The following is a 23,081-nucleotide window of genomic DNA, read 5'->3' as shown; positions in this document are numbered from 1 at the left end:
GCACTGGATGGAGCAATTAGACATCCTGTCTCGATTAGTACAGAAGTGTCTAGAACAGTCTAGGACAGCGGTTCTCAACCTTCCTATTGCTGTGACCCCTTAATACAGTTCCTCGTGTTGTGGTGACTCCCAACCATAAACTTGTTTTCGTTACTTCATTATAATATACTATAATTTTGCTACTGTCATGAATCATAATGTAAATACCTGTTTTCTGATGATTTTAGATGACCCCCGTGAAGAGGTCACGACCCCCAGGCTGAGAACCATCGGACTAGCCTGTGCAGCTTGAGGATGGAGGCTTGACAACCAGAGGTCCTTCTGAGCTGCCCGATAGGACCCCAGGCTATTCCCAGCAGAGGCCAGGGCCACACGCTGACCCTGACACCAGAGCAGAGGTCAGGGCCACAAGCTGACCCCTGACACCAGAGCAGAGGTCAGAGCCACAAGCTGACCCCTGACACCAGAGCAGAGGTCAGGGCCACGAGCTGACCCCTGACACCAGAGCAGAGGTCAGGGCCACGAGCTGACCCCTGACACCAGAGCAGAGGTCAGGGCCACGAGCTGACCCCTGACACCAGAGCAGAGGTCAGGGCCACGAGCTGACCCCTGACACCAGAGCAGAGGTCAGGGCCACGAGCTGACCCCTGACACCAGAGCAGAGGTCAGGGCCACGAGCTGACCCCTGACACCAGAGCAGAGGTCAGGGCCACGAGCTGACCCCTGACACCAGAGCAGAGGTCAGGGCCACGAGCTGACCCCTGACACCAGAGCAGAGGTCAGGCCCACGAGCTGACCCCTGACACCAGAGCAGAGGTCAGGGCCACGAGCTGACCCCTGACACCAGAGCAGAGGTCAGGGCCACGAGCTGACCCCTGACACCAGAGCAGAGGTCAGGGCCACGAGCTGACCCCTGACACCAGAGCAGAGGTCAGGGCCATGAGCTGACCCCTGACACCAGAGCAGAGGTCAGGGCCACAAGCTGACCCCTGACACCAGAGCAGAGGTCAGGGCCACAAACTGACCCCTAACACTACAGCTGAGGTCAGGGCCACAAACTGACCCCTGACACTATGGTTACAAGTGAACTTGCTGACTCTACATCCACTCTAGACCAAGGCTTCCAGAAAACTCAAAGCAGGGATCTTCTGTTTTGTAGAGAGTGCCACAAAGACTGGCCTCTGTAGAGCATGAAGCTCAAGTACTTTGAGGTTGTCGTCTTGGAAGCCATGAACGCCCCTCTCTGCTTCTGCCCTGGCTTCTTCACCTTCCTGGCTGTAGATGAGGCCCTCTGGGCACACAGATGCTACTCCATGCACACCTGCACGCGGCGTCCCACTGCCAGCGTGTACCTGGGCTCGGTGCAGCCGCTTCAGCTCCTCCTGCTTGGCCTGTCTCCGTGCTGCCCTCTGCACGCGTCGCGTCAGCTTGGCGCTCAGCTCCTCTTCTGTGTAGGTTCTGGGCTAGAGAGGGCGAGAGAGAGCTCCTAAGCCAGCTGCATGCAGGTGGAGGCTGTCTGGGTGGCAAGCTGGCGAGGCTACGAGGAGGACTGTCCACTACATGGGAGCTGCTGCCTGGCAGCCAGCTGGGCATGGTGGGAGCAGACGCCTCTGCTGAGGCTAGGCCAGAGACCTCAATGTGAGACACTTGACCTCTATGGCAAGGACAAGAGGCTTAATTGAGGGTGAGTGTCAGAAGAGTAAAACTCAGACAGGCACACTCCTTTGGCACTGAGGTCATAACTGCCATAAAAGCGTGTCTGGGTTTTTTATCTGTTTATTTTTGCTTATCTTTTTTCTCCCCAAGACAGCATTTATCTGTGTAGTCCTGGCTGTCCTGGAATTCACGATGTATACCAGGCTGGCCTTGAACTCACAGAGAACCTCCTGTCTCTGCCTCCTGAGTGCTGGGACCATGAGGCGTGTGCCACCACCACCTGGCATGTCTGTGGTCTTTTAAGGCATTGTGGTGGTTAAAAAAAAACAAAACAAAATAAAATAAAAAACCAAAAACAAACACCACAGTAAAATGTTTCCCTAGGCCTCATATTCTGAGGCCTACAGGAAAAAGAAAATGTTTGGAAAGTGAGGGTTTTTTTTCCGTCTTCTTTGGGATTCCTTTCTCTAGGCGGGAGGGGTCATACCGGTTTTAGTAGCTAAAGAAGGAGAGACGGCATGCATGCCTCCATTTTAAATCTCAGTGAACTCAGACTAACACAGGCTGAGAAAGGAACAGTGGCGGTGACTGCTTGGGTGTGCAGAGGCAACCGCTGTGATGGAGAGCAAGGGTAGAAATGACCTGGCAGGGTAGCTGGGGTGGTGCCTGGGGGCTTGCAGGAGGCAACTGGGCAAGTCCCATGCTGATACGGATGGATGTGCCAGCCACCTGTACATATACATGGGCCACCACACTCCCAAGCATTTAGTGATGGGACAGACTCTGGGCAGCCACCGAAAAGCACCAAGTGGGGGACTGTCCTCTTTTGTGAGACCCTCTTTATTTCCTATTTAAAAAAACAAAAACAAAAAGCCCAAGAGACTTTTTTGACCATGAAGGAGACGTCTACATTCAACCTGGGTCCAGACTCATCAGCTCTCCTCAGGGAGCTCAAATGACAGCAGTAGATCAAGTGAGCGGGCAGAAGGATCGTCACAGCATCCCAGTGCCCTAAGGGCTCAGAGTGGAGGTGGTGACCACCCCTTGCTGGGCGACCCAGACCCACAGGGGCAGCGCTGCCCCCACCCTTGATGGCATGCACTCCAGCCAAGGGGAGAGTGAGTGTCTCCTCCTCTTTCTGTGACACAGCTAAGGAAGGCTTGACTGTGACAGCTGCATGCACGTACGACAGTTAGTGAGGACGTGGCTGCAGGGCCCAGCAGGGCTGTCCAGGTGGTTAATCACAGACAGGCATGCAACGAGGACCAGCCAGCGGGAATGAGACACTACCTTTGATGAATAGGCTCTCCTGAATGCCAAGGCGTGTGGTACATAAATCGACTTTTAAGGGGATGGCAACGGAAAACAAAACAGAACAGTAATGATAATGATGATTAAAAATGAAAATGGAATACAGAAACGGAACAAAATCAGTTAGAGGCGTAAACAAACACAAGACTTAATCACACGGTCATTCCTCACAATGCCACACAAGACTGCACAAGAAGGAACCCGGGGGCTGCAGACCCTATCAGCTGAGTCTCATTGAACCCCACTGTTCAACAGAGCTGGGGCTCACTTTTCTATTCACAAAGCAGCACACCCTGAATCTTGCGTCTGTTCCTTGTTGAACCCCAGTTTGTTGAAAGGTGTGGTGACTGGGCCCCCTTCACCCATAACCTCCCTTTTCCTTCATGTTCCTGCCATTGAACGCTCAGCACAGAATGGCAGCTACAGGCGGGAAATGGGCACTGAACCTTACACACTCTCTGGACAAGTTCTTGAGCCTGGCAGTGTTCTTGAGCCGGGCCAGACAGGTCACAGTGTGAGACCCAGCTGTCCAGGGACTAGGCAAACTTGCTAATTCAGAATTATACCCAGCGAGGGGAACCAAAGTGGTAAATCACTGTGACTCAGAGAAAGTATCAGTGTTCAGGTAGCACACACTGATCAGAACTGCTCTTAGCCAGTCTCCTTTGCTTTTGTGGTCTTCTCATGGGTCATATGAAGCACCTACAGGGCCCCCATGGACCCAGGCATGGAGGCAATTGGAATTTGCTGGTGTGCAGAACAGAGGGACGCTGAGGGTGGCACGGCGGGGACCCACACAGGATGTCATGTGCATGCTGGCTGGGAAACGGATTTGCTGCTTTTGGCTCTGTGCACAGGCATCCTCTCCCCGACAGAGCAGAGTGTAAGTAAAGTCCTCATGCAGAACAGGGCAGTTTACACAGGAAAAGTACAGCTGAGGTCCCCAGTGGCCTGTGCAGACACACTTCAAGAGCGCCGCTGACACCTGTATCTGTGGGTGCCGCCAATGCCAGCAGCCACAGCAGCCTCTTTTATTAATTTACCCACTGCTGGGACTGGTACCAACTTGGCAGTGGCAGTGACAGGGAGGTGAATCGTGACACACTTGGGTAAATGGGGAAGAGTGGGGCTGAGAGCGTGGCTAGCTGGCTGCTGCAGGGGTACAAAGCAGGGCATGGGGCTGGTAGAGGGCTGGGCAGGCCCTGGTGAGCCTCAGTGACAGAGAAGTAGCTGGCCAGGCAGCACTTATGAGTCAGAGGGAAGCAAAGGAAAGAGGCTAACGAGAGGCTGACAAGGTTATCTCTTGCTGGCAGGGCTTTAGGTGGCTAGACAAAGCTGGATTCGGCTGCGAACATCAATCTGTTAGTTAAGTACTTGTTTTGCAAGCATGAAGACCTTATGTAGGGTTTGAGCCACAAACGCTACAATAAAGAAAATTCGACTTGATGGAGTGTGTTTGTAATCTTAGAGCCGGGGAGGTGGAGGCAGGTGGATCCCATCTCTCAGGACTGTCTGTACAGACAGACATCCAGTCTAGACTAAATGGTGAACTCTGTCATACATGCACACATAAGAGGCGAGAGACACTGGAGAAGAGACACTCAAGGTTGTCCTCTAGTTTTTCACATGCATGTTACATAAATGTGCTTGCACACAGGTGAAGACAAACATACAAACCCTGAATAATTTATTTTTGTATAACAGACATTTAAGGAAAAACAGATCTTGGTTTTATGTGTTTGCACATCAGTATGGAAACCACACCCAAGCATGACTCAGGGCCTGGGGCTGTGAAACAGAAAAGGACCAGCTTCCACTACATACTACACACTACATACACTGTGGCTGGAGGCTTCCTTTTCCAGGCAAGTGAAAGCCAATTTTCACTCTTGGTCCCCTATCCCGACACCTCTAATTGTGAAGAATTTCAAACCCAGAAACACTGAAGGAGGAAGCCACGCTGCTGGAACACCCTTCACCTCAATTCCCCAATGGTGGTACTGCAGCACGCGTCAGGGTGTGACCTTTACACACCTGTCTTTAGACACCAGAGACCCAGGCCCTAGAAGTTTGGCATGTATTTCCTCCTCAGAAGAGACAGATCTCAATAATTACCGTAGTGCCACCTGCTAGGACCTTGACATCAATTTGATGATGGATGGCATTAAAATACATATTATGCTTGCCATTCACCATGAAATGATCAACAGATCCAAAGTGTCCTTACAATTTTATGGTTGTTTTGCTCTGGTTTGTTCTCCACTGTAGGTTCTGTATGTGTTTCCCCCACCTACCTTTGTTTATTAGACGGGATCTTGCTATGTATCTCTGGGCGGCACAGAACTCACTAGGTAGCCCAGACTGGTAATGAATTTATGCAATCCTGCCTCGACCTCCTGAGTGCTAGGGTTGCATGGAATTGCCATGCCCAGTGGGTTCCATATTTTAAGAACTACTGTGCCCTGCCCTCACTCAGTGAGATGCAACATCATCCTAAGAGCCATGTTTGCCATTGCCTAGGCCCTGCTTGTCCTCAGCATTCCTTATGTGACCACTAGAGAATGACCTTGTCCCTGTGGAGCACACCTGGTGCATAAGGTGTCAAAGGCACTGCTGTTCTAGGAATCTGAATGGCGGCTCTCACTTGTTTACATAACTATGGTAATGAGCTCCTGGGCTCTGCATACTTGTGGCCATTGGGTGTCTATACCAAGATGATGGATTTGGCATAGTCAGTGGGGGCATCCAGCATTCCCCACTGTGGCAAGATGTCTCATTAACTCACAGAGAAGCAGTGTGACCTGACCACAGTGGCAATCAGAGATGGAAGATCTGACCAATGTGGCACGTACTGTCTCAACATGAGCACACTCATCATGGAGGCAAAGGGGACTTTGGGTCACAATCTCTTCTGCCCAGGCTCCTTCAGGTCTCTAAGATAGTACCTACCCCCAGTGTTGAGATGGGTTGTGAAACTCATGTGCACACCCACACACCATCTTTGGTTCAGCCCCAGTACCACTGCCTGGAAGACCTCGGTAGGCATACCCAGGAGCAACACATTGGACTGAGCCCCCACGGAGAGCAAACAGCCCCTGGTCCTACATTCAGACTCCTGGTGCAAGCAATGAGGCCTGGCTGCAGGAGACTGAGAAGGAAGAACAGTCTGTGCTTCTTGGTGACTAGAAGAGTAGAGAACGAGGTATAGTCATGCCCAGGGAGAAAAAACAGAAGGCGATGATGAAAATGCAGATAGGGGAATGAGTAGCAATAAACTGACTTTTCCTAGTCTGCTGGATAATAATTCAGAGGGACTGAGACAGGCTGGTGGACGGACCTGTAACAGGGAGATACCATCTCAACGAACAGACACATATGGGGTGCAGAGCTACCTCAGTCTGCCCTGGCTGGTCTACAGTTCAAGGCTCTTGACAGAGGGGACAACATACAAGTCCAAGTCTTGCGAAGTCACGTCAAAAAGGTACGTGAGGGGGTGGCCACTGGTAGGTGCTAACGCCCCAGTGGATGACCCGGCACCAGTGCTTTCAATCTGTGGTGCTTCAGGGTCAATTTTTAAAACAGAGAAAGCCTTCTATTTAACAAATACACCAGGCAGTCAGCTTGGCCAGGTCTATTCCTAGGGATTACTGAGGAAGCCATCTGGTCTACCTCCCATCCATGCCTGGTGCCCAGTTCATATCTGCATGACCCCAAGCAGTACCTCAGCTCTTCTCCCATTGTCTGGCCCTGGAAGACACTGCTCACAGTGTAATGCCAGGCACCTAACCAACGGAGTGCCCTGACTTCCTCAGACTGAGGCAATATCCCCAGCTGCTTATTTCAAAGGCCCAAGATACCACTCTGTGGAGTTTGCTGTTGGCTGTGGGCTGGCACAGCGCTCCAATGTCTATCTGCTAGGAGACCAGAGAAGACATTGGCTCTGCACCCCAGTGGTCTGCTTCTCTACCACAGACTAAATTGACATTTTGTCACCAGTTCTCTCAAGTCTCAAGTCCCACCTACCTCTCGCTTGGACTTCTGGGAAGACCTCTCAAGGATGTCATCGCTGGACAGGTCTGAGTCCTCTGAGAAACTCAGCTGGCGCCGGAGCTGCAGCTCTGTAGGGTGAAAAGAGGCTAAGTGAAGACAGCGGCCAACACCTCATGAAATCATGCTGCAAGGAAGCCAGCCTTAGGCGGGTCTCTATTTAAGAATCCCCTCCTACACAAGGAGACACAGGCTTGTCCCCAAAGGCAATCTGCCAACACCAAACCGCATTCTAGACACCTGTTCAAGACCCCTTAGCAAGACTTTTCTCTGTCCCACTCAAAATCAGGCCTATGTTTGGGGTCATGCGACCTCAGGAAGGATACCAACAGGAATCTACCCATCTGCTTTCAAGTTGGCATTAACATTATTTCGTGCAGTGGATCAGGCTGAGGTGGGAACAGCTTGCTCTCCTTTCTAAGAATCCTTGCAGGAGCGGCATGGGGAAGTGGACCTTTGTTGAACTGAATGACTGTGAAGGGACTCCCCACATCTCCCCTGTGAGCTCCCTCAGCCACGCATACCTGCTCTCACAATCGGAGACGCCCTGTGTTGGCCGGAGTCCACCGTGGCACCGCTGGATGGGGTACTGGAGCAGGACTTCTCATCACTCTTTCTCTTTTTGTCCTTCTTGTATCCAGAGAAGACTGACTTCCACAGGGACTTGGGCTTAGCAGCCACTTCCTCTGGGAGGCCCAGGCTGGGTTTCTCTGCGAGTCGGCCTTCCCCTTTGGATTTCTTCTCTTTCTTATTCCTGCGGGGGGAGAAGAGGGACGACCTCTTTTTGCTCTTCCCACTGGAACCCTCAGAGGAGGTGACAGAGCCATCAGGGCCTCCTGAGTCTGATGGAGGAGAGAGGATCTCCTCACTCGTAGCCTCATGCTTCAGAGTGGGTTCCTGGGAACCTCGGAAGCCTGAGCGCTTGGTGGACTCAGGACCTAGTTCCTTGCCCTGAGACGGAGTTATGCGGGACCTGGAGGTTGCCAGCTCCATGGCCTGCATCCTGCTCAGCTGCTTGGCCATGGCATCTCGAAGTGCCTGGCTCTTCACAGACTTCTCCCGGGCTCGCATGCGTTCCTCAGCCAGCTCCTTGGCTTCTGCAGAGACCAGAGGCAGTCCCCTTTTCTGTGGTTGTGCATCACGATCCAGGGGAGGGAGCCGCCCATTCTCCTTAACCAGGGGCTTCTCTGACCGGGACCAGCAGGAGGGGGGTGTGAAAAACTTCTCCTGCAGACTGGAGTCCTCGGTTTTGTCATCGTAAGTGTCCTCCACGTCATCAGCAAAGGGGATCTCATCCACACTCTCCACGAAGGACTTCCGGACCTCCTCCCTGGGGGGCTGGGTTGGCTCCCGTGGGGGCCGCATGAATGTGGCAGGAGGAGGAGGAGGGATAACCGAGGCCTCCCTGCGCTCAAAAGTGTGATGGGGCTTCCTTCGCAGGGTTGCAGGCTCCTCATTGGGAGGTGGGGGTGGGGGTGGGCTAGAAGGTGGAGTGAGCATGGTAGAGTCCGAGGTGTTGAAGCTCTGGCTGCCCAAGGTCTTCATGTTGGAGGAGCTGCCATGGAGGCCCAGGCCCGAGCTGCTGGAGAGGTCCCTTCGCTCCTCCTGGTTGCTCCTCAGTTCCCTTTCAGAGGGTGACTTTGGGGTCAGCAGCGAGGGCTGGTCACCAGCTGACTTTGGCAGGCCCAACCTTTTAGGAACAGACGGAGGTTTCAGAAGGCAGAGGCCCTCTTCCTGAGGGGACTTGTCAACCGAGTAGGACTTTAGGGATATTGGCTTAAAGGCCGGTGAGGGGAGGCTGGGCTCCGACCCCTTGTTCCGGTCCACAGGAGTGAGGCCCAGGCTGCGGCGGATCTCGGCGCTCTTCATCCAGAACTCCTCCACCAGATCACTCCGCTTCAGGGCCTCCTCCACAGCCAGAGGGCCACTGAGTCTGTCTTTGGGTTCTCCTTGGCTCTTCACAGGGAGTGGGGTCAAGGGGGTGGATGTTTTGGCTGGAACTGGCTGGAAGCGTATGGGGGACTCGGAGGGTGACGGGATGGAAGCATCTGAGGAAGGTTGAGGCTGGGAACAGATGGGGAGCTGGGTCGAGGGAGGTGGGGCAGGGGCCAGCGGAGACTCTGGCTGTAACCGCGTAGGTGAGGTAGGCGTCCTGGCTTCCGGCAGGGCCACAGGCTGTGGTCGGACGGGCGAGTGCACAGTCTTCTGATCTGTGGGGGCTTCAGCTTTGGGCTTTTCTCTGAGGAACAGAGGTGCAGGGAAGAGGGGCTCCTCGGGGGACTTCGCCTTGGTGGTGACAGAGGTAGGTGGGGACTGGGCCCCCTACACAGAAAGAAGAGACAGTGTAATGAGCACCTTCCCTCAGGGAGCTTTCTCTCTCACAGGCCTACACTGGTTGAAGCAAATCAAAAGTCCTCTCCATCCTTTCGGCTATTATTCAAAGGGTTGCAGGGAGGGCGGACTCATTTTCTGCTCCATTTATTAACGTTTCAAAAGCTCTCCACTTAGCTGGGGTGGGGGGGCTGAGCTTTCAGGGATGGCTCATCTCACACACATCCTGGGCTCTTAGTCCACTCACGTGAACACTGCCAAAGGCACTAATGAATTTGGCTTTCATCACAACCCACAATAACTAGAGCTCTGGGGTCCCCGAGGGATAATATGGGGCTAATGTACAAAAGGATTTAAAGGCATTACTTAGCAAAGTCCTCCTCTTCGGAAATACTGTCCCTCTGAGGAACTGTGGAGATGCACACAGACCCTCTCCAGCTACACTGCCCCTCTGAGGAACCATGGTGATACACTTAGAATACCCACATCAGGGCTGCTCACTTCTCAGGTCAATTACTCGACTGCGCCATGTTGCCTGGAGCCTCAGAGACCAAGGCCTGGCTTTGATTCCTTCCAAGTCTGCCCTGCAAATGGTGCCTCCCAGACTAAGACCTTCAGACAGTGACGGGCACATTCATGGTCATTCTCTAAGGTGGTTCTGGTAATCTCGAGGCATGGTTTTCATTTAAATAGTTACGTGTTTATCTTAACATAAGGAAAAAACATTCCTTTTATAAACTATAGATGCATACATATTAACTTAAAAATAAAGAAAAAAAAAAAAAGAGGCCTTGACCATCCACAAGGACTGAGGCAGCACCTGAACCTGCACGTCATCAACAGCTGTACAAAGCATAAGATAGGAAATTTTTAGAATTTCACGAAGTTAGGTGGCTATAGGGCTGCTTCCCCTCTCTTTGTGGAGCATACACCATGGGTCCTAAGATGGGGTCGTGTCTCCTGAAGGTCTCAAGGTCCCATTGACAACCCTGTCCCCAGCCCTACTTACCTCTGCCTCAGGGCTGTGGGTTGGGGTGAGCAGAATGGCTTGTTTCTGAGGCGACTGGCTGGGGCTGGAGACTCGGGAAGGACCTGGAAAGGAGGGACACGGAGGTTTACAATAGGAGTTAAATCCCTTCCACTCTACATATACTAGGGGTAGGGAGCAGCCAGATCCACGGAGGGTCTCACAGTACAGCCAGCCCCTTGCTGAGGAAGGAGAGCAGGGACACGGAAAGGTTAACTTGCACTGTGTTTCTGGGTCTACTCTCAGGCTATTCTAAAAACAAACAAACAGAAAACCTTGCATGCTCCTGTGTGGCACTCTGGTCATTATGTATGGTGGGTTTGATCTGGGCCCTGAGCTTTGTGATGTCTTTATTCTCTTGCTCCCAAACAACCCAAGGAAAGGTTAGAGACCTGTGGCCCCAGACAGGCAAGGACCAGATCAGGCATGATTGGGGTCCTGGCCACCCATAGGGCTAGGCACAACAAGCTCTATTCTGAAGACCTCACTGGTATTACCAGCATGCCCCGCGGTCTCTGGCATTCTGGAAGTCTTTCCTCCTCCCCCTACCTTTCTCCTCTTGCTTTGGTGTATCAGGCGGCTTCTCTTCCTCATTCTCTGACACCCTCAGCTCCAGCTCGGCTTTCGCCTTGGCCTGGCACTGTAAGCGAAGTTCCGTCTCGGCGTCGGAAGGAATGTCATCAGACCAGTGTTGATCTGGGGGAGGTAAGTGAGATACAAAGTTTTACACATTTGAGCTCTGGCCGTGTGCCTTTTCTGTGTCCTGTTTCCTTGAGAGAAGTCTCAATGGGAGGGATGATCCACCATGGCATGAGGTCTAACCCTGGTGCGCAATCCCTGCAAACCCAGCCTCTTACCAGAGATAAACCCAACACAAGGCATCCATCTTGCCTTCTAAGTGTGGGGTTTGTGGAGACTTGTGGTGTTTTTGGTGTGTGTGTGTGTGTCTGTCTGTTTGTCTGTCTGTCTGTTCTCACCTGTATAAGGCTAGAGGTTGACAATGGTCTGTCTGTCTGTCTGTTCTCACCTGTATAAGGCCAGAGGTTGACAATGGTACTTCCCATTGCTCTTTATCTCAGCTTTTTGAGACAAGATCACCCGGAACCTGGAGCTTGCCTTTCAGTTTAACTGGTTAGCCAGGCTCCACCCTCCTCGGTGCCCGGCCGGCATTCACATGGGTGTTAGATAGCTGAACTCAGCGGTCCTGCCTGTGCAGCAGGCACTTTGCCCACCGAGCCAGCTCCCCATCCCACTTGATTACTTGTACAACACAGTGACCATGACACAAGAGGCTGTGACAGAGGCAAACCACCACCAACTACCACCACCAAAACCCTTTTGGGGGTGCCCGTGGACTCTTTCCCATTTCTTTATCCAGTCCCAGAGTTACCCCTACCCCAGCTGTCCCCCTCAACTTTTGCTATAAAGTATCTTTCGTGAGTTCCCTGTGTGTAACAGGAGGTCGCAGAAGTACAGAAGGAAGGCTGGGCTCCATACCATCCAGCTCGGCACCAGTGTCCCCAGGGTCCCCATCCTCTGCAGCTTCCCCTTCAGTCTCCGCTGGCTCTGAGTCCACGTCCTCTTCTAGGTCATTCTCATCCAGAGGGGCTGTAAAGCAGAGACATTCACGGACGGGAAGCAACGGACAGACAGACAAATAACTGTGCAGGGTGCAGAAGGTAGTGATGCACAGGCCACGGGGAGAAGGGAGGCCCCGGACAGATATGGAGCACACTCTATAAGCAGCGTGGGTACCACGGACATTTCTCCACTCTAGTGGGGCCATGTGGAGGGAGAAGCACAGTTTCTGGCCTGGAGGTATCACCTCTTCCTCCAGAGGCAGATCCTCTAGTTAGTCACAATCAAGGGATGCTGTGGGGCCATCGGCAACTCTTAACAGGACTTTATATAACAGTGCTGGCCACTTCATGTGCCATGAGGTACTCACTCCTCATCATGAGGCAGCGGAGGAGGTGTTCCTCAAGGTCACCTTTGGGTGACAAAGCTTAGGTCTGAGGGTCAAGCGACTCACAGTGGGCTCTGCTGTTGAGCTGCATCAGCACATGGAGAGGCTGATGCTTTATCCAGAGACAACTGAGAGTTTGCTACAGCAAGAGGTGGACCTGAGGGGATATGTCAAGCTCCCTTTCTGGACTCAAGAATGGCTCTTTAGTGCTGCAGAATAAAGGCATTCATCCACTTCAACCACCCTGAGGCAGACAGCCCCTGAGCTGTACGGCACCGGGACTCGTCTGGGCCTGCAGAGGACTGCAGCGGGTATAGAAGGGGAGCAGACAGAGGCTCCGCCTGGGGATGCTGTCAGCCTGAGGACAATGCTTTTGATTCACGCGGGTTAAGGCATCAAAATACATCGGGACTGTCTCAAAGCTGAGGGGAAGAAGGGGAGAGGACAGGCCAACCCTACTGCTCTGTCCCCAGTCAGCACGGGCCACTCAGCTCAGGTGCTGACAAACCCATGAAAGAGGCTCCTTTAGTGGGGGATCCTGGGGGTAGGGTCGGGGGACTGGGAGTAGGAAGCAGCACTGTGAAGATTCTGGGAGTGCTGTATTTCTAGACGTAGAGTGAGGCAGTTCTGTGACTTTGATTTAATTCTCTACCCTGCACACTTTTGTACACTTTTAGCACACAATCCATAAGATGATAATTCAAATCTATGAAGAATTTTTATGTTTGTTTGTTTTTTTTTCTTTTTCTAGAGCTGAGAACCGAACCCAGGGCCTTGTGCTTGCCCAAGTGCTCTACCACTAAGCTAAATCCCCAACCCCTTGTTTGTTTCTTTAAGACAGGGTCTCACTACATAGCTCTGGCTGGCTTGGAACTTGCTATGTAGACCAAGCTGGCCTTGAATCCAGAGATCTGCCTATTTATGTCTCCTGAGTGCCAGGATTAAAGGCATGTGCCACCATGCACAGATGAACTTTTTCCAAGTTAAAACTGGAGAACTATGGCAAACACGTTGGGGAACGGCAGACAGCGCGGGGTTTAGGAAGTGGCGGCAGCTGAACAGTTAACTTTACCACCTGCTCTTTCAGAGATACCAGAGCCACCAGGGAATGGGCAATGCCAAGGCACTCTCGTACGCTGACAACATTCGCTGGGATAAATACTGGGGAAAAACCACAAGTATTCCCACAGGTCTAAAGCCTTCAAGTAGTCATGTTGCTTTGGGACGCTCATGAAGATGTTCACCAGAGAATGTGTGACTGGGATGTTGGAGACACAGACACCCACTGAACAACACCCTGGGTCCTGCTTTAAAACTAGGCTTTGTGCTCGGCTGGCGAGTCCATCACTGCACCTGCCATGTTGGGGAACAAGAGGTTGCTGGGAACAGAATCTGGGCCCACTGCAGACGGCCTTTGTGCACAACGTGCTTGCTCAAGTGCCTGGCACTGAGGTGGTAACCACAGTCTCTCTGGCAAGAAAGCTGGAAGCAAACACGAAGGAGACCACTCCTTGGTTCCCCCGGCTGGCCCAGGCTCGGCCAGTCTGGCCTGGTCTCTTGGTCCTTCCCAGTGTTCCTGAGAAACACCTGCTGTAGAGTTGGAAGGGTGGGGATCCCACACGCCTCGAATTCCTCGGAAGAAAAGGCGGTCACACAGATCAACAAGCAAACACTCAGAGCTTTGGCGCAGCAGCAGCAGCAGCGGATGTGTGCGGAGACGCGGCTAGAGCGATGGAAACGAGGGATGGAATTCTGGTTAAGATGGAGCGCTGTGCTGAAAGCCGCCACACAAGTGAGGAGCCACACACTACAGAAGCTGGGAGTGGCCATTTATCTCAGCTGCCTGCTAGGACATCCTTTCTCCTCAGTCTCCTCTTCCTTCCTCTGCCTCAAAGAGTGAGTGATAACTCAGGGCTAGCCATGCTAGACTCCAAGTCCTCTCTCACCCGTGGGCTCTCCCGCCACATATGTCTACTTCAGCTGTTTGTGAGGGCAAGGACGATAAAGGTCTACAAGCATCGGCCCTACCGGTCCTGGAAGTGACTGCTAGGGCACGGGTTCCCAACTGAGTGTGTGTGTGTGTGTGTGTGTGTGTGTGTGTGTGTGTGCGCGCGCACGCGTGCTGTCTCCTTTTGGGGGGGTTCCTGGGAAGAAGCCCGTATCTAGGCAGGACTAGACACCCTGCAGTGGATCTGGCTGTCTGTCCCGCCCCAGACACCAAGGCACCCTCTCCTTGAGAAACAGGTTTCTAGTGTGACAAAGGCAGACAACTGAGACTCCTCAGGTCGCCTCTGGCCTGCGCACTGAGATGTGTAGTTTAGTGTGGGGACCCAGCTCAGGTGCCACCGGGCAATGCCTCGCAGAGCTCAGCAACGGCAGTGTCTACCAGTCCCTACCTCTCCCCTTAGGCAAACCTTCCAGGAATTCCTGTTCTGACTGTTCCTCTGAAGCGTCGGTAGGTCTGTGGGATGCTACCTGACTTTACTCCACATCCACTGTTACCCAGCTGCATCTCTATAGGCATAGAACATAGAACTTCATAAAAAGCTCTTTCGCAAAAAAAAAAGAAAGAAAGAAAAAGAAAGCCAGGTGGTGACAGTTTATACCTTAATCCCAGCACTTGGGAGGCAGAGGCAGGTGGATCTCTGAGTTTGAAGCCATCCTGGTCTACTGAGTGAGTTCCAGGACAGCCAGGGATACACAGAGAAACCCTGTCTCGAAAACAACAACAAAAAAACCCAAAAAACACCAAAAAACTAACCAAACAAAAAAGGCTTCCTACCAGACTGTGGTGGCACACGCCTTTAATCCCAGCACTTGGGAGGCAGAGGAAGATGGATGTCTGTGAGTTCGAGGCCAGCCTGGTCTACAAAGGACAGCTAGGGCTGTGGCACAGAGAAACCCTGTCTCGAAAAACAAAACAAAACAAAACAAAACAAAAAGCTTCCTTTCACCTTGGCTTTCATATCCAACTGCTAATGGTAACTTTTGAAAGGCGAGGCTCTGCCCTATCTCCACTGCCGGTCTCCAGCCTGCCTGAGATGAGGATGCACTTCTGGTCCATGCAGATGGGCTGTCTGACTACGCATGCACGAGCCCCGCCCACTGGCTCTGCCCTCACATGCAGCAGCGACAGGAGCTGAGTCCTAGAGTTAAGATATGCCAGCGGAGCCGCCTAGAGAAAGAGGTTACGATGAATGGGGTGCGGGGGGTCACATATCACCAGACTACCTCCGGAGACAGTCTCCAGCCAGGCCTGGACTGCTGCGCGGCGTACGGAGGGAAGGCCGGTCACTGAATTTAAAACAGAGGATAAATGCAAAGTTAAACACTGGTAAGTTCTCAGCAGGGAGAGCTGAAGTCAGTCCTAAAATTCAGAACAGAGGATGAGGAACCAAGACATCATAAGACAGGGCCGCCCGGCACTGAGCAGCATGTGTGTGTGTGTGTGTGTCTGTGTGTGTGTGTGTGTGTGTGTGTGTGTGTGTGTCGATGCTAGTCCGTGTGACAAGTTATTTGGGACAAGGAGAGAGGACAGAATCAGAGAGGGCAGCTCTGACCAGGACTGCTGAGTTGTCCTTGCCCCCGTCTTGCCGTTCATCTTGATGTCCTAGAGAACAAAAATATCACATGAAGACCTAATGCTCCTGTGGACTGGAAATAATCTTCTACAGACTCAGAGTTTTACAGGACAGGTAGCCCTGGGTGGCACCACCTGGTAATGCCACCTACATGGAAGACAGATAGTCAAATAGAATGACATATAGCCACACTACATCTAGATGGGTTCTGATTTCTTTCTTTTTTTTTTTTTTTTTTTTTTTTTTACTGCTATTCCTTAGAAGAAACCAAAAGATGGACATGGTGGTACCAGTTGTTCTGGAGGCTGAGGCAAGAGGATCTTGAATTGAAGGCCAGCCTGGCTAGCTTAGTGAGACTGTCTAAAAAAAAGAAAGAAGAAAAGGAAAAAAGACAGAAAGAATGGGGGGAGGAAGCATGGTGGTGCATAGCTTTAATCCCAGTACTTAGAAGGCAGAAAAGGGTGGGTCCTTGTGAATCTAAAGCCAGCCTGGTTTACACAGCAAGTTCCAGGCCAGCCAGGGATACACAGTAAGACCCTGTTCAAACCATCAAACAAGGAAGAAGCCAGAATAAAATACATTTTCACCTTAGTGGGAAACAGACTGTGTCACGTCAAACCTGGAGTTGACAATGGCACTAGGACACCAGAGGCCCCTGAGATGCCCCTCTCGTTACTTTCACTTCTAAACAGGCTCCCTTCTCTGGTCCTGCCATGCACTCATGCGACACCCACTCTGCCGACACACTCTGGAGAGGGATAAAGAAGGCCCTGCTGAGAAACACAGGAGACAGCAAGTTCTAGGGTCTTCTGAGCCAGGCCCACTCTCCTACTCTGCATGAGTAGAGACAGAGTTGGCAACCTCCTAACTCACAGAGAACTTTACATATCGTTGAATGACAGTCAAGGACGGGGTCCCCGAGCAGACAGGGCCTCTGCAGCTGCGGGAGGGTCTGGGAATGGGTGCTTAGGATGCACACTGGGCTATGGGCTCAAAGCAGTTACCTCTAGAAGTGGAGGACTCAGAGGTTGGGAGCATCCTCTCCTCCGCCTCCCTCTCACGGATGTGTGTCCAGTGCACATCGGCCTGGATCGCCAAGGGATCCGCTGCGGTTAGGATCTGCTGTAGCCTGCTGCTCCCGGCTAGGGCGCCAGGTCCCCAGGAAGGAGGGCACAGGGAGGACAGAAGAGAAAGGCGGACAGGGATAGGAGGGAGAGGACAAGACACCACAGGAAGGAAATAAAGAATTACAGTGTTTGCCGGGACTAGTTTGAGTCAGAGAGAGGTAAAAATCGAGAATGGCTGTGCACAAACACACACACACACAAGCACGTGCGTGCACATACACACACAGGGGCACACGCTCACACTTTCTAGTCATTTGGTTTGATTTAGTTATCACTTCTGAGTTTCGTGAGGATCCACACACTCCACCTCCAAATGCAGAAGGAATTTTTCCTTTCCATCATAAAATGAATCCGAGGCCCACACTGCCCAGGGTGGGACAGGACAGATGACCCTCACTGTGTAGGACCATCACCGCGGGGGCCCAAGGACCTGGCCTTGAGCTGGCACAGCACGAGCGCCTGTCTATCCCAGGTGGCTGAGGACGGCGCCACTCTGCCAGGAGCCAGCCAACTCACCGGGACAGACATGCGCTCTGCTGGGACTTTAGATCTCACCCTCTGCAGTAAAAGCAGATGCCAGAGAGGACACGCCCTTTGGCCAGAGACCACATGGCCGTGTGCTGCCGCTGTGGCGGGGGCACTGACATGGGGCGGGCCGTCAGCATTTGAGGGTGGGGATGCAGCTCGGGATGAAGCGGAGATCTGTCCTCTGAAGTCTTGAACTCCAGCACTCAGGCAGGAGTGAGGCCACTACCCCTCCCTACTGGGGGGGAAGCCCCTCCTTTCTTACAAAATCCACTTGAAGCCCTCTGGCCCCTCTGGGCATGAGATCTGCCTCTTAGCTAACTCACCCGGGCTCCCGCAGACGCTCTTACTGGCAGAGCCTGTGGAGTGCACATGCAGCCCCTGCCCCGCAGGACCTCTCATTAGTGCTTGGATCATGCCACACAGTAGGGTTAAGATAAAGGGACAGCCAGTAACTAAGGAGCGTGGGGATGGGCGCTGAGGAGGGGAGGACAAGCTAGTCAGGCAGTAAGAGCAGGTGCCACCAATCTGAAGGATGCTGAGGCTTCTGCCAGAAGCCAGTTTCCATCTGGGAGTATATGCTCCCCCACCCCAACACCCCTAATTGAATACCGCCTGTCACAACTGGGACAACTCCGTAACGAAGTCATGAAGGTATGACATGGCGCAAGGCATGAGCGAAGTCTCCCATGTGGATGTTACATTGTACGGTAGAGCTGGCCCCGCAGACTCTTACTGGTCTCTAGGGACTCAGCCCACCCCAACGACAGTCTGCCCAGATGGTGCTGGCAAGGGTTGGGTCACAGCAAATTCACCAACAGCTTGGCTGTGTCAGGACCAGGGAGGGTAAGACACAGAGAAAAAGTTTGGTCCTTTCTTTGGCTTCTAAGCAACAGGGAAGTGTTACGCCTTTTCTCTGAGCATGGTTCTGCCTTCTGCCAGCACATGCGGCCCTGTGTTGTGTGTGTTCTGTGTGTTGCGTGTGGTGGGGTGGGGGTGGGGAGGCATCAGCAGAGGGGAGATCCTGGGGTGAGACTGAAGAGCTATGGTTGGGCAGCAAGGTTTTACGGATAACGGGAACTCAGAGCAAAAGTTCCAGGGATGCCCGTGGGGCCCCATTCCATAAACGCTGTTGCTGGGAATCTGTTGATTCATGCGCTATCCTGTGGAGGCTGCGTCAGCACAGGTGCCCAGCTGGGTATGCTCAAAGCCTCTGTGAGCAGCTTTCTAAAATGACCTTTCCGTGTGGGACCTGCTCTTGGAGGCACGTTTTAGATGGCTGCACGGGAGCTGGGGTAGAGATGGGCAGGGGGCAAAGCGGGTACCTTCGCGTGTACCCCTTTCTTCTTCCTTTGAGAGATGCTGGAGCCACTGGCCTTGCAGGCGTTCTCTGTCCCAGGGGCAATACTCCCCTTCTACAGCAGGGGGAGCCAGACACCCACAGCCAGCACCAAGAATCCCACAGGGGGACAAGTGGAGGAGAGAATGGAGGGAGGAAAGAGAACAGAGAGCAGAGTTATCTATCCTAGCTGCATGCGAGAGTGTCCTGCCCCTCGACCACACAGGCATCCAGGTGTGCTGCCCCAACGAGGCAAGGCAAGCCGGGGACAAAGGAACATCCAAGGGCTGGGCTGAACGAACTGTCAACTTCCCAGCCTGGGAAGTAAAGTCTTCACAAAAGAAAGGTGGGCCAACTTTCCCAGAGCGGTGTGGGGGCTAAAAGTTGCTAGGTAGTCACTGTCACATACAGATAATGGCATCTCAAGTGATTCAAATGGAGTGTCGTTCCCTGTGGCAGCTGTGAAGGGGATGCACTCACTCTGATGAGCGTGAGCTCATGGAAACTCTGGGCCAGCGTGGTGAGGCAGACAGGACGGCACAGAACAACCATGCTCTGGCTAGTCCAGTCTCTTACCAGCACATTCCTCCTTCATGTCTCATGAAATTGAGTGAGTCTGGCCTTCAGAGGAGTCGGTGTGGGAGGATGAGAGATGATGCTCTCTAGGGAAGATGCCTGAGCATCACCAAGTGTACTGATCCTGAGCACACCAGGATGTTCCTGGGCAGGGAGCACACAGAATGCTAGGACAAGCAGGGCCAACTGGGAGGTGATGTTGCCACCGAGAGCTGATTAATTCTCTCTCAGGAATAATTCGGAAGCATGGCTGGAAGAACACATGCTTGTCCCTCCCTCTGGCTCTGTGTCCCCAGGGAAGTGACCATGGCTCTCCTTGGGGAGTCCACCAGTCCTGGCTCCTTCCTAACCATCCACAGGCCTTCTGCAGCCAGGGAAAGAGAGATGGTCTCAACACAGCCAAGCCCCTTATGTCTTCAGGTCACAGCCAGACAGGGGACGAACAGAAAAATCTGAAATCCAATGCAAGAGGAGCCTGAGAAGCAACTGGAATGGCTGGAAACTCAAAACCTGAACACATGCTTCAGGCCCCTGACTATGCTTCAGGCTACTGACCATGTGGCTGGGGCGGGTCTAGTGAGCACCTAAGACAGCAGCAGCCTCTATCCAGCACCCTGGGCGACTCCTCAAAGGAGCGAACTTTGTCTTACTCAAATAAAGTTCTCCACATGGAACTGAAGGGGGATAAGAGAGACAAAGAGAAAATGGAAAATGGAAGCGATCTAACTTGGGCACAGTCCTCGGATGGGCCCTGCCTGCGTTCCACTTCCAACTAAAAATACGAATGTAGACAAGAGACAAATTTCTCAGTTTGCCAGACATTGTACCCTACCCAGGGTCTGGAAAGAGTGAGGGCCAGAAAACCCCAGGTCCTGAGGGTGGTATCCACGACACCTCTTACACTCACACCAGAAACACAGCCGAAGGGGTGGGAGGTGGGATGGGGTCAGGACTAGAGGAGAGTTCCTGACCTTCACTTGACTCCTCCTCTTCCTCTTCATCATATTCTTCCTCCTCCTCCTCATCTTCTTCCTCCTCTTCCTCAGGCTCGTAGTTCTTGGAGGCCTCCAGCTCCTCTTCACTCCTTCCCTTCAGAAGGGCATGGATCCTTACTGCCTCCTTCCAGGGAACCCCGCCCAGGTCAGAGGTGGGGAGCTGATCGTCGTCCTCATCCTCCTCTTCCTCCTCCTCCATCTCTGACTCGGAACTGCTGAGAGGAAGAAACCACACAGCCCGGGTGAAGGAAGGACAGCACTGTGGAGAAGGAAGGTCCAAAGCCACTGGCACGGTAGCAGTTCCCAACAAAGCACGGGCAGGAAGCAGGCCAGGCTGGTACCCTGCCCCAGCCAGGGAAGGGACAGCGAGGAATGCACTAACGGGGCGGGACAACAGACACATATGTACCACACCTATGCAGACCTACCCAAGGGGGAACATGGCCTGTGGGGCATAGCGGCTACTCAGGGCACACCAAAAAACCAAAACCAAAACCAAAAACCAACATCAACAAAAAACCAAACAACGGGGAGAAGGTCCTTGTTTGCCATTGTTCGGCTGGAGGAACTCAACTAGACTATGCAGATTGGTTGAACACAGTGAAAGCCACGGGTGGGTGGAGATGGGGAAGAAGCCCCAAGAGGCTGAACAGACAGGCGGAAGTCAGTGTGTGTGTGTTGGGGGGGGGGGGGCTGAGGATCCAATCTCTGTATTCACTGTGAAGTGCAGTAAAGGACCCAGCACAGGTTCAGCAGGGACCCTATCAAAGGCCCCGCCTCCTGGGGTCACCCCCACTCTTCTCATCTGTCTCCTTCACAGCACAAGGCCAGCGCAGCCCGGGACGAGAGTGGTATGTTTACCAACTCTGCCAAGACAAAACTCCAACCTCTGCTCTCCTTTGGGCCCTGCCAAGGTAGGCTGTACGACATGAAGGGTAAAGTTGCATGTGGCTTTGCTGGAGAGGTTTCTGACTGGTTTCTGAGTTGGGACACTTGGTCCTCTGTCAGAAGTAGGCATTGGACCATGCCAGAGGGAAAAAAAAATCTGTCTTTAGGACAAAGCACAGGGCTGAGTTCTGGGCCCAAGCTCCACAGGCATGAGGAGTGGGGGGCTGCTCAGCTTCCTGGGAAGGTGGTTTAGCTCCCCACAGCCCCTTCATACACGTGAGTCAAAGCACACATTGAAATGCAGGCAATGGCGTTTATTTCGAGAGCTCTGATGGGGGTGGGTGGATCTAGGGTGACCTCTGGCCACACTTTTTATTACAGGGAAAAGAGGGGCTTTAGATTGCCCTGAAGACTAGATTAACCGCATGGACTATCAAAAATTACTATGTACATAATGGAGTCCCAATAAAATCTCCAAGGTTCCAGGTCTGAGAGAACGTGACATTACACGTGGAAACCAGGACAGGAACGCTGGCCCCACTCCACAGGAGCAGGACAATGGGAGTTCTGAGCCTGGCAGTTTCCTGGACTCTCCTATGAGAAAGTCTTTCCATGGTGGAGCCTAAACCTCAGCATCTTTCCCCCCACTATAACAGGCCCCAGTCATGAGCATGACAGCTTCCAGAAAGTTCTGCGTCCCTCTCAAGCAGCTGAGCTCCATGTTGTTTCTGGCAAACTGTACTTGTTAGCTGGGTCAGAAATGAGGATACATCCTCTCTTGCCTGCAGCTAACGCCAAACAGGGACACACTGATATCTCTGTTGCAGGCTGGGTACAACCCCTTCACTCTGCCTCTGTCCCATCAAGTCAGTCATTAATGACCCCTCCTCCCATTGTAATAGGGCCCAGCCATGAGCATGACAGCTTCTGGAAAGTTCTGCATCTCTCTCAAGTGGCTGAGCTTCATGGACCTGTGGTGCTCAGCAGGAAGACCACGTGATGCCGGCCTCATAGGTACGTGGTGAAGGTCACATGATGCCGGCCTCACAGGGGTCTTAGACAGGCGCCATTCTGACACTGCTTGTTCACCTCCACAGCCAGTCACTCATTCATTCATTCATTACCCCCCCCCCCCCGGTCGAGGCAGGGTCCCATTATGTAGCCCAGGCTGGCCTGAATCCTCAGTCCTCTTGAGGGATGGAGTTAGAGGTGTGTACAGCCATATACTGCTGAAAGACCATTCTGAGACCTGCTATGCCTCAGCCAATGGGCACACTTGCTGAGCTAGTGTAGACTGAGTCTCCTTGCACCATACTCTCTGAGTACCGGGGATAGCACGGGCGACCCAGAAAAGCTCAGGCATATATATATCAGAAGGTGTGTGTCGGGAGGTGGTGTGGCAGAGATCTGGGAGGAGGTGGTTTAAAGTGTAAACATCCTACCTGCAATGCCAGAACCTGGGAGGCAGAGATGAGGTTCACTGCATGTTCGAGGCTAGTCTGGTTTCCACAAGTTCCAGGCTGGCGGGGCTATACAGTAAGACCATGACTCAAACAAACAAACAAACGAACAAACCCCAGGAGAAGAGGAAACAGAAAGGATGGAAAGAGTGGCCCCCGAGTTGTGAGCATTTCCCACCATGCTTACTGCCCCAGGCTTCTCCACTTAATGTGTCTGCACCAGTTTATTCTCCTGTTAATGACGCGTGCTGT

General features: G+C 52.8%; 1 protein-coding gene across 7 annotated transcripts in view; it reads right to left on the bottom strand.

Moving 5' to 3' along the window:
* Positions 1-23,081, bottom strand: part of Mical3 (microtubule associated monooxygenase, calponin and LIM domain containing 3) — a 180,805-nt gene that overhangs the window by 21,344 nt on the left and 136,380 nt on the right. For 4 of the 7 annotated variants that reach the window (XM_038320556.1, XM_038320557.1, XM_038320559.1 and 1 more), the window contains 9 exons: positions 20,458-20,696; positions 15,570-15,632; positions 11,870-11,980; positions 10,922-11,068; positions 10,355-10,437; positions 7,539-9,336; positions 6,991-7,085; positions 2,947-2,997; positions 1,353-1,463 (listed from right to left, as the gene is read on the bottom strand). In XM_038320556.1, coding sequence (XP_038176484.1) covers positions 1,353-1,463; positions 2,947-2,997; positions 6,991-7,085; positions 7,539-9,336; positions 10,355-10,437; positions 10,922-11,068; positions 11,870-11,980; positions 15,570-15,632; positions 20,458-20,696 — 2,698 coding nt within the window. The remainder of the gene's footprint in view (positions 1-1,352; positions 1,464-2,946; positions 2,998-6,990; positions 7,086-7,538; positions 9,337-10,354; positions 10,438-10,921; positions 11,069-11,869; positions 11,981-15,569; positions 15,633-20,457; positions 20,697-23,081) is intronic. The other 3 variants (XM_038320560.1, XM_038320561.1, XM_038320562.1) reach the window with 3 other exon arrangements.

This window comes from Arvicola amphibius, chromosome 2 (assembly GCF_903992535.2).
Source record: "Arvicola amphibius chromosome 2, mArvAmp1.2, whole genome shotgun sequence".
Taxonomy (NCBI): Eukaryota; Metazoa; Chordata; class Mammalia; order Rodentia; family Cricetidae; genus Arvicola; species Arvicola amphibius.
This window is presented reverse-complemented; position numbering and strand designations above follow the sequence as displayed.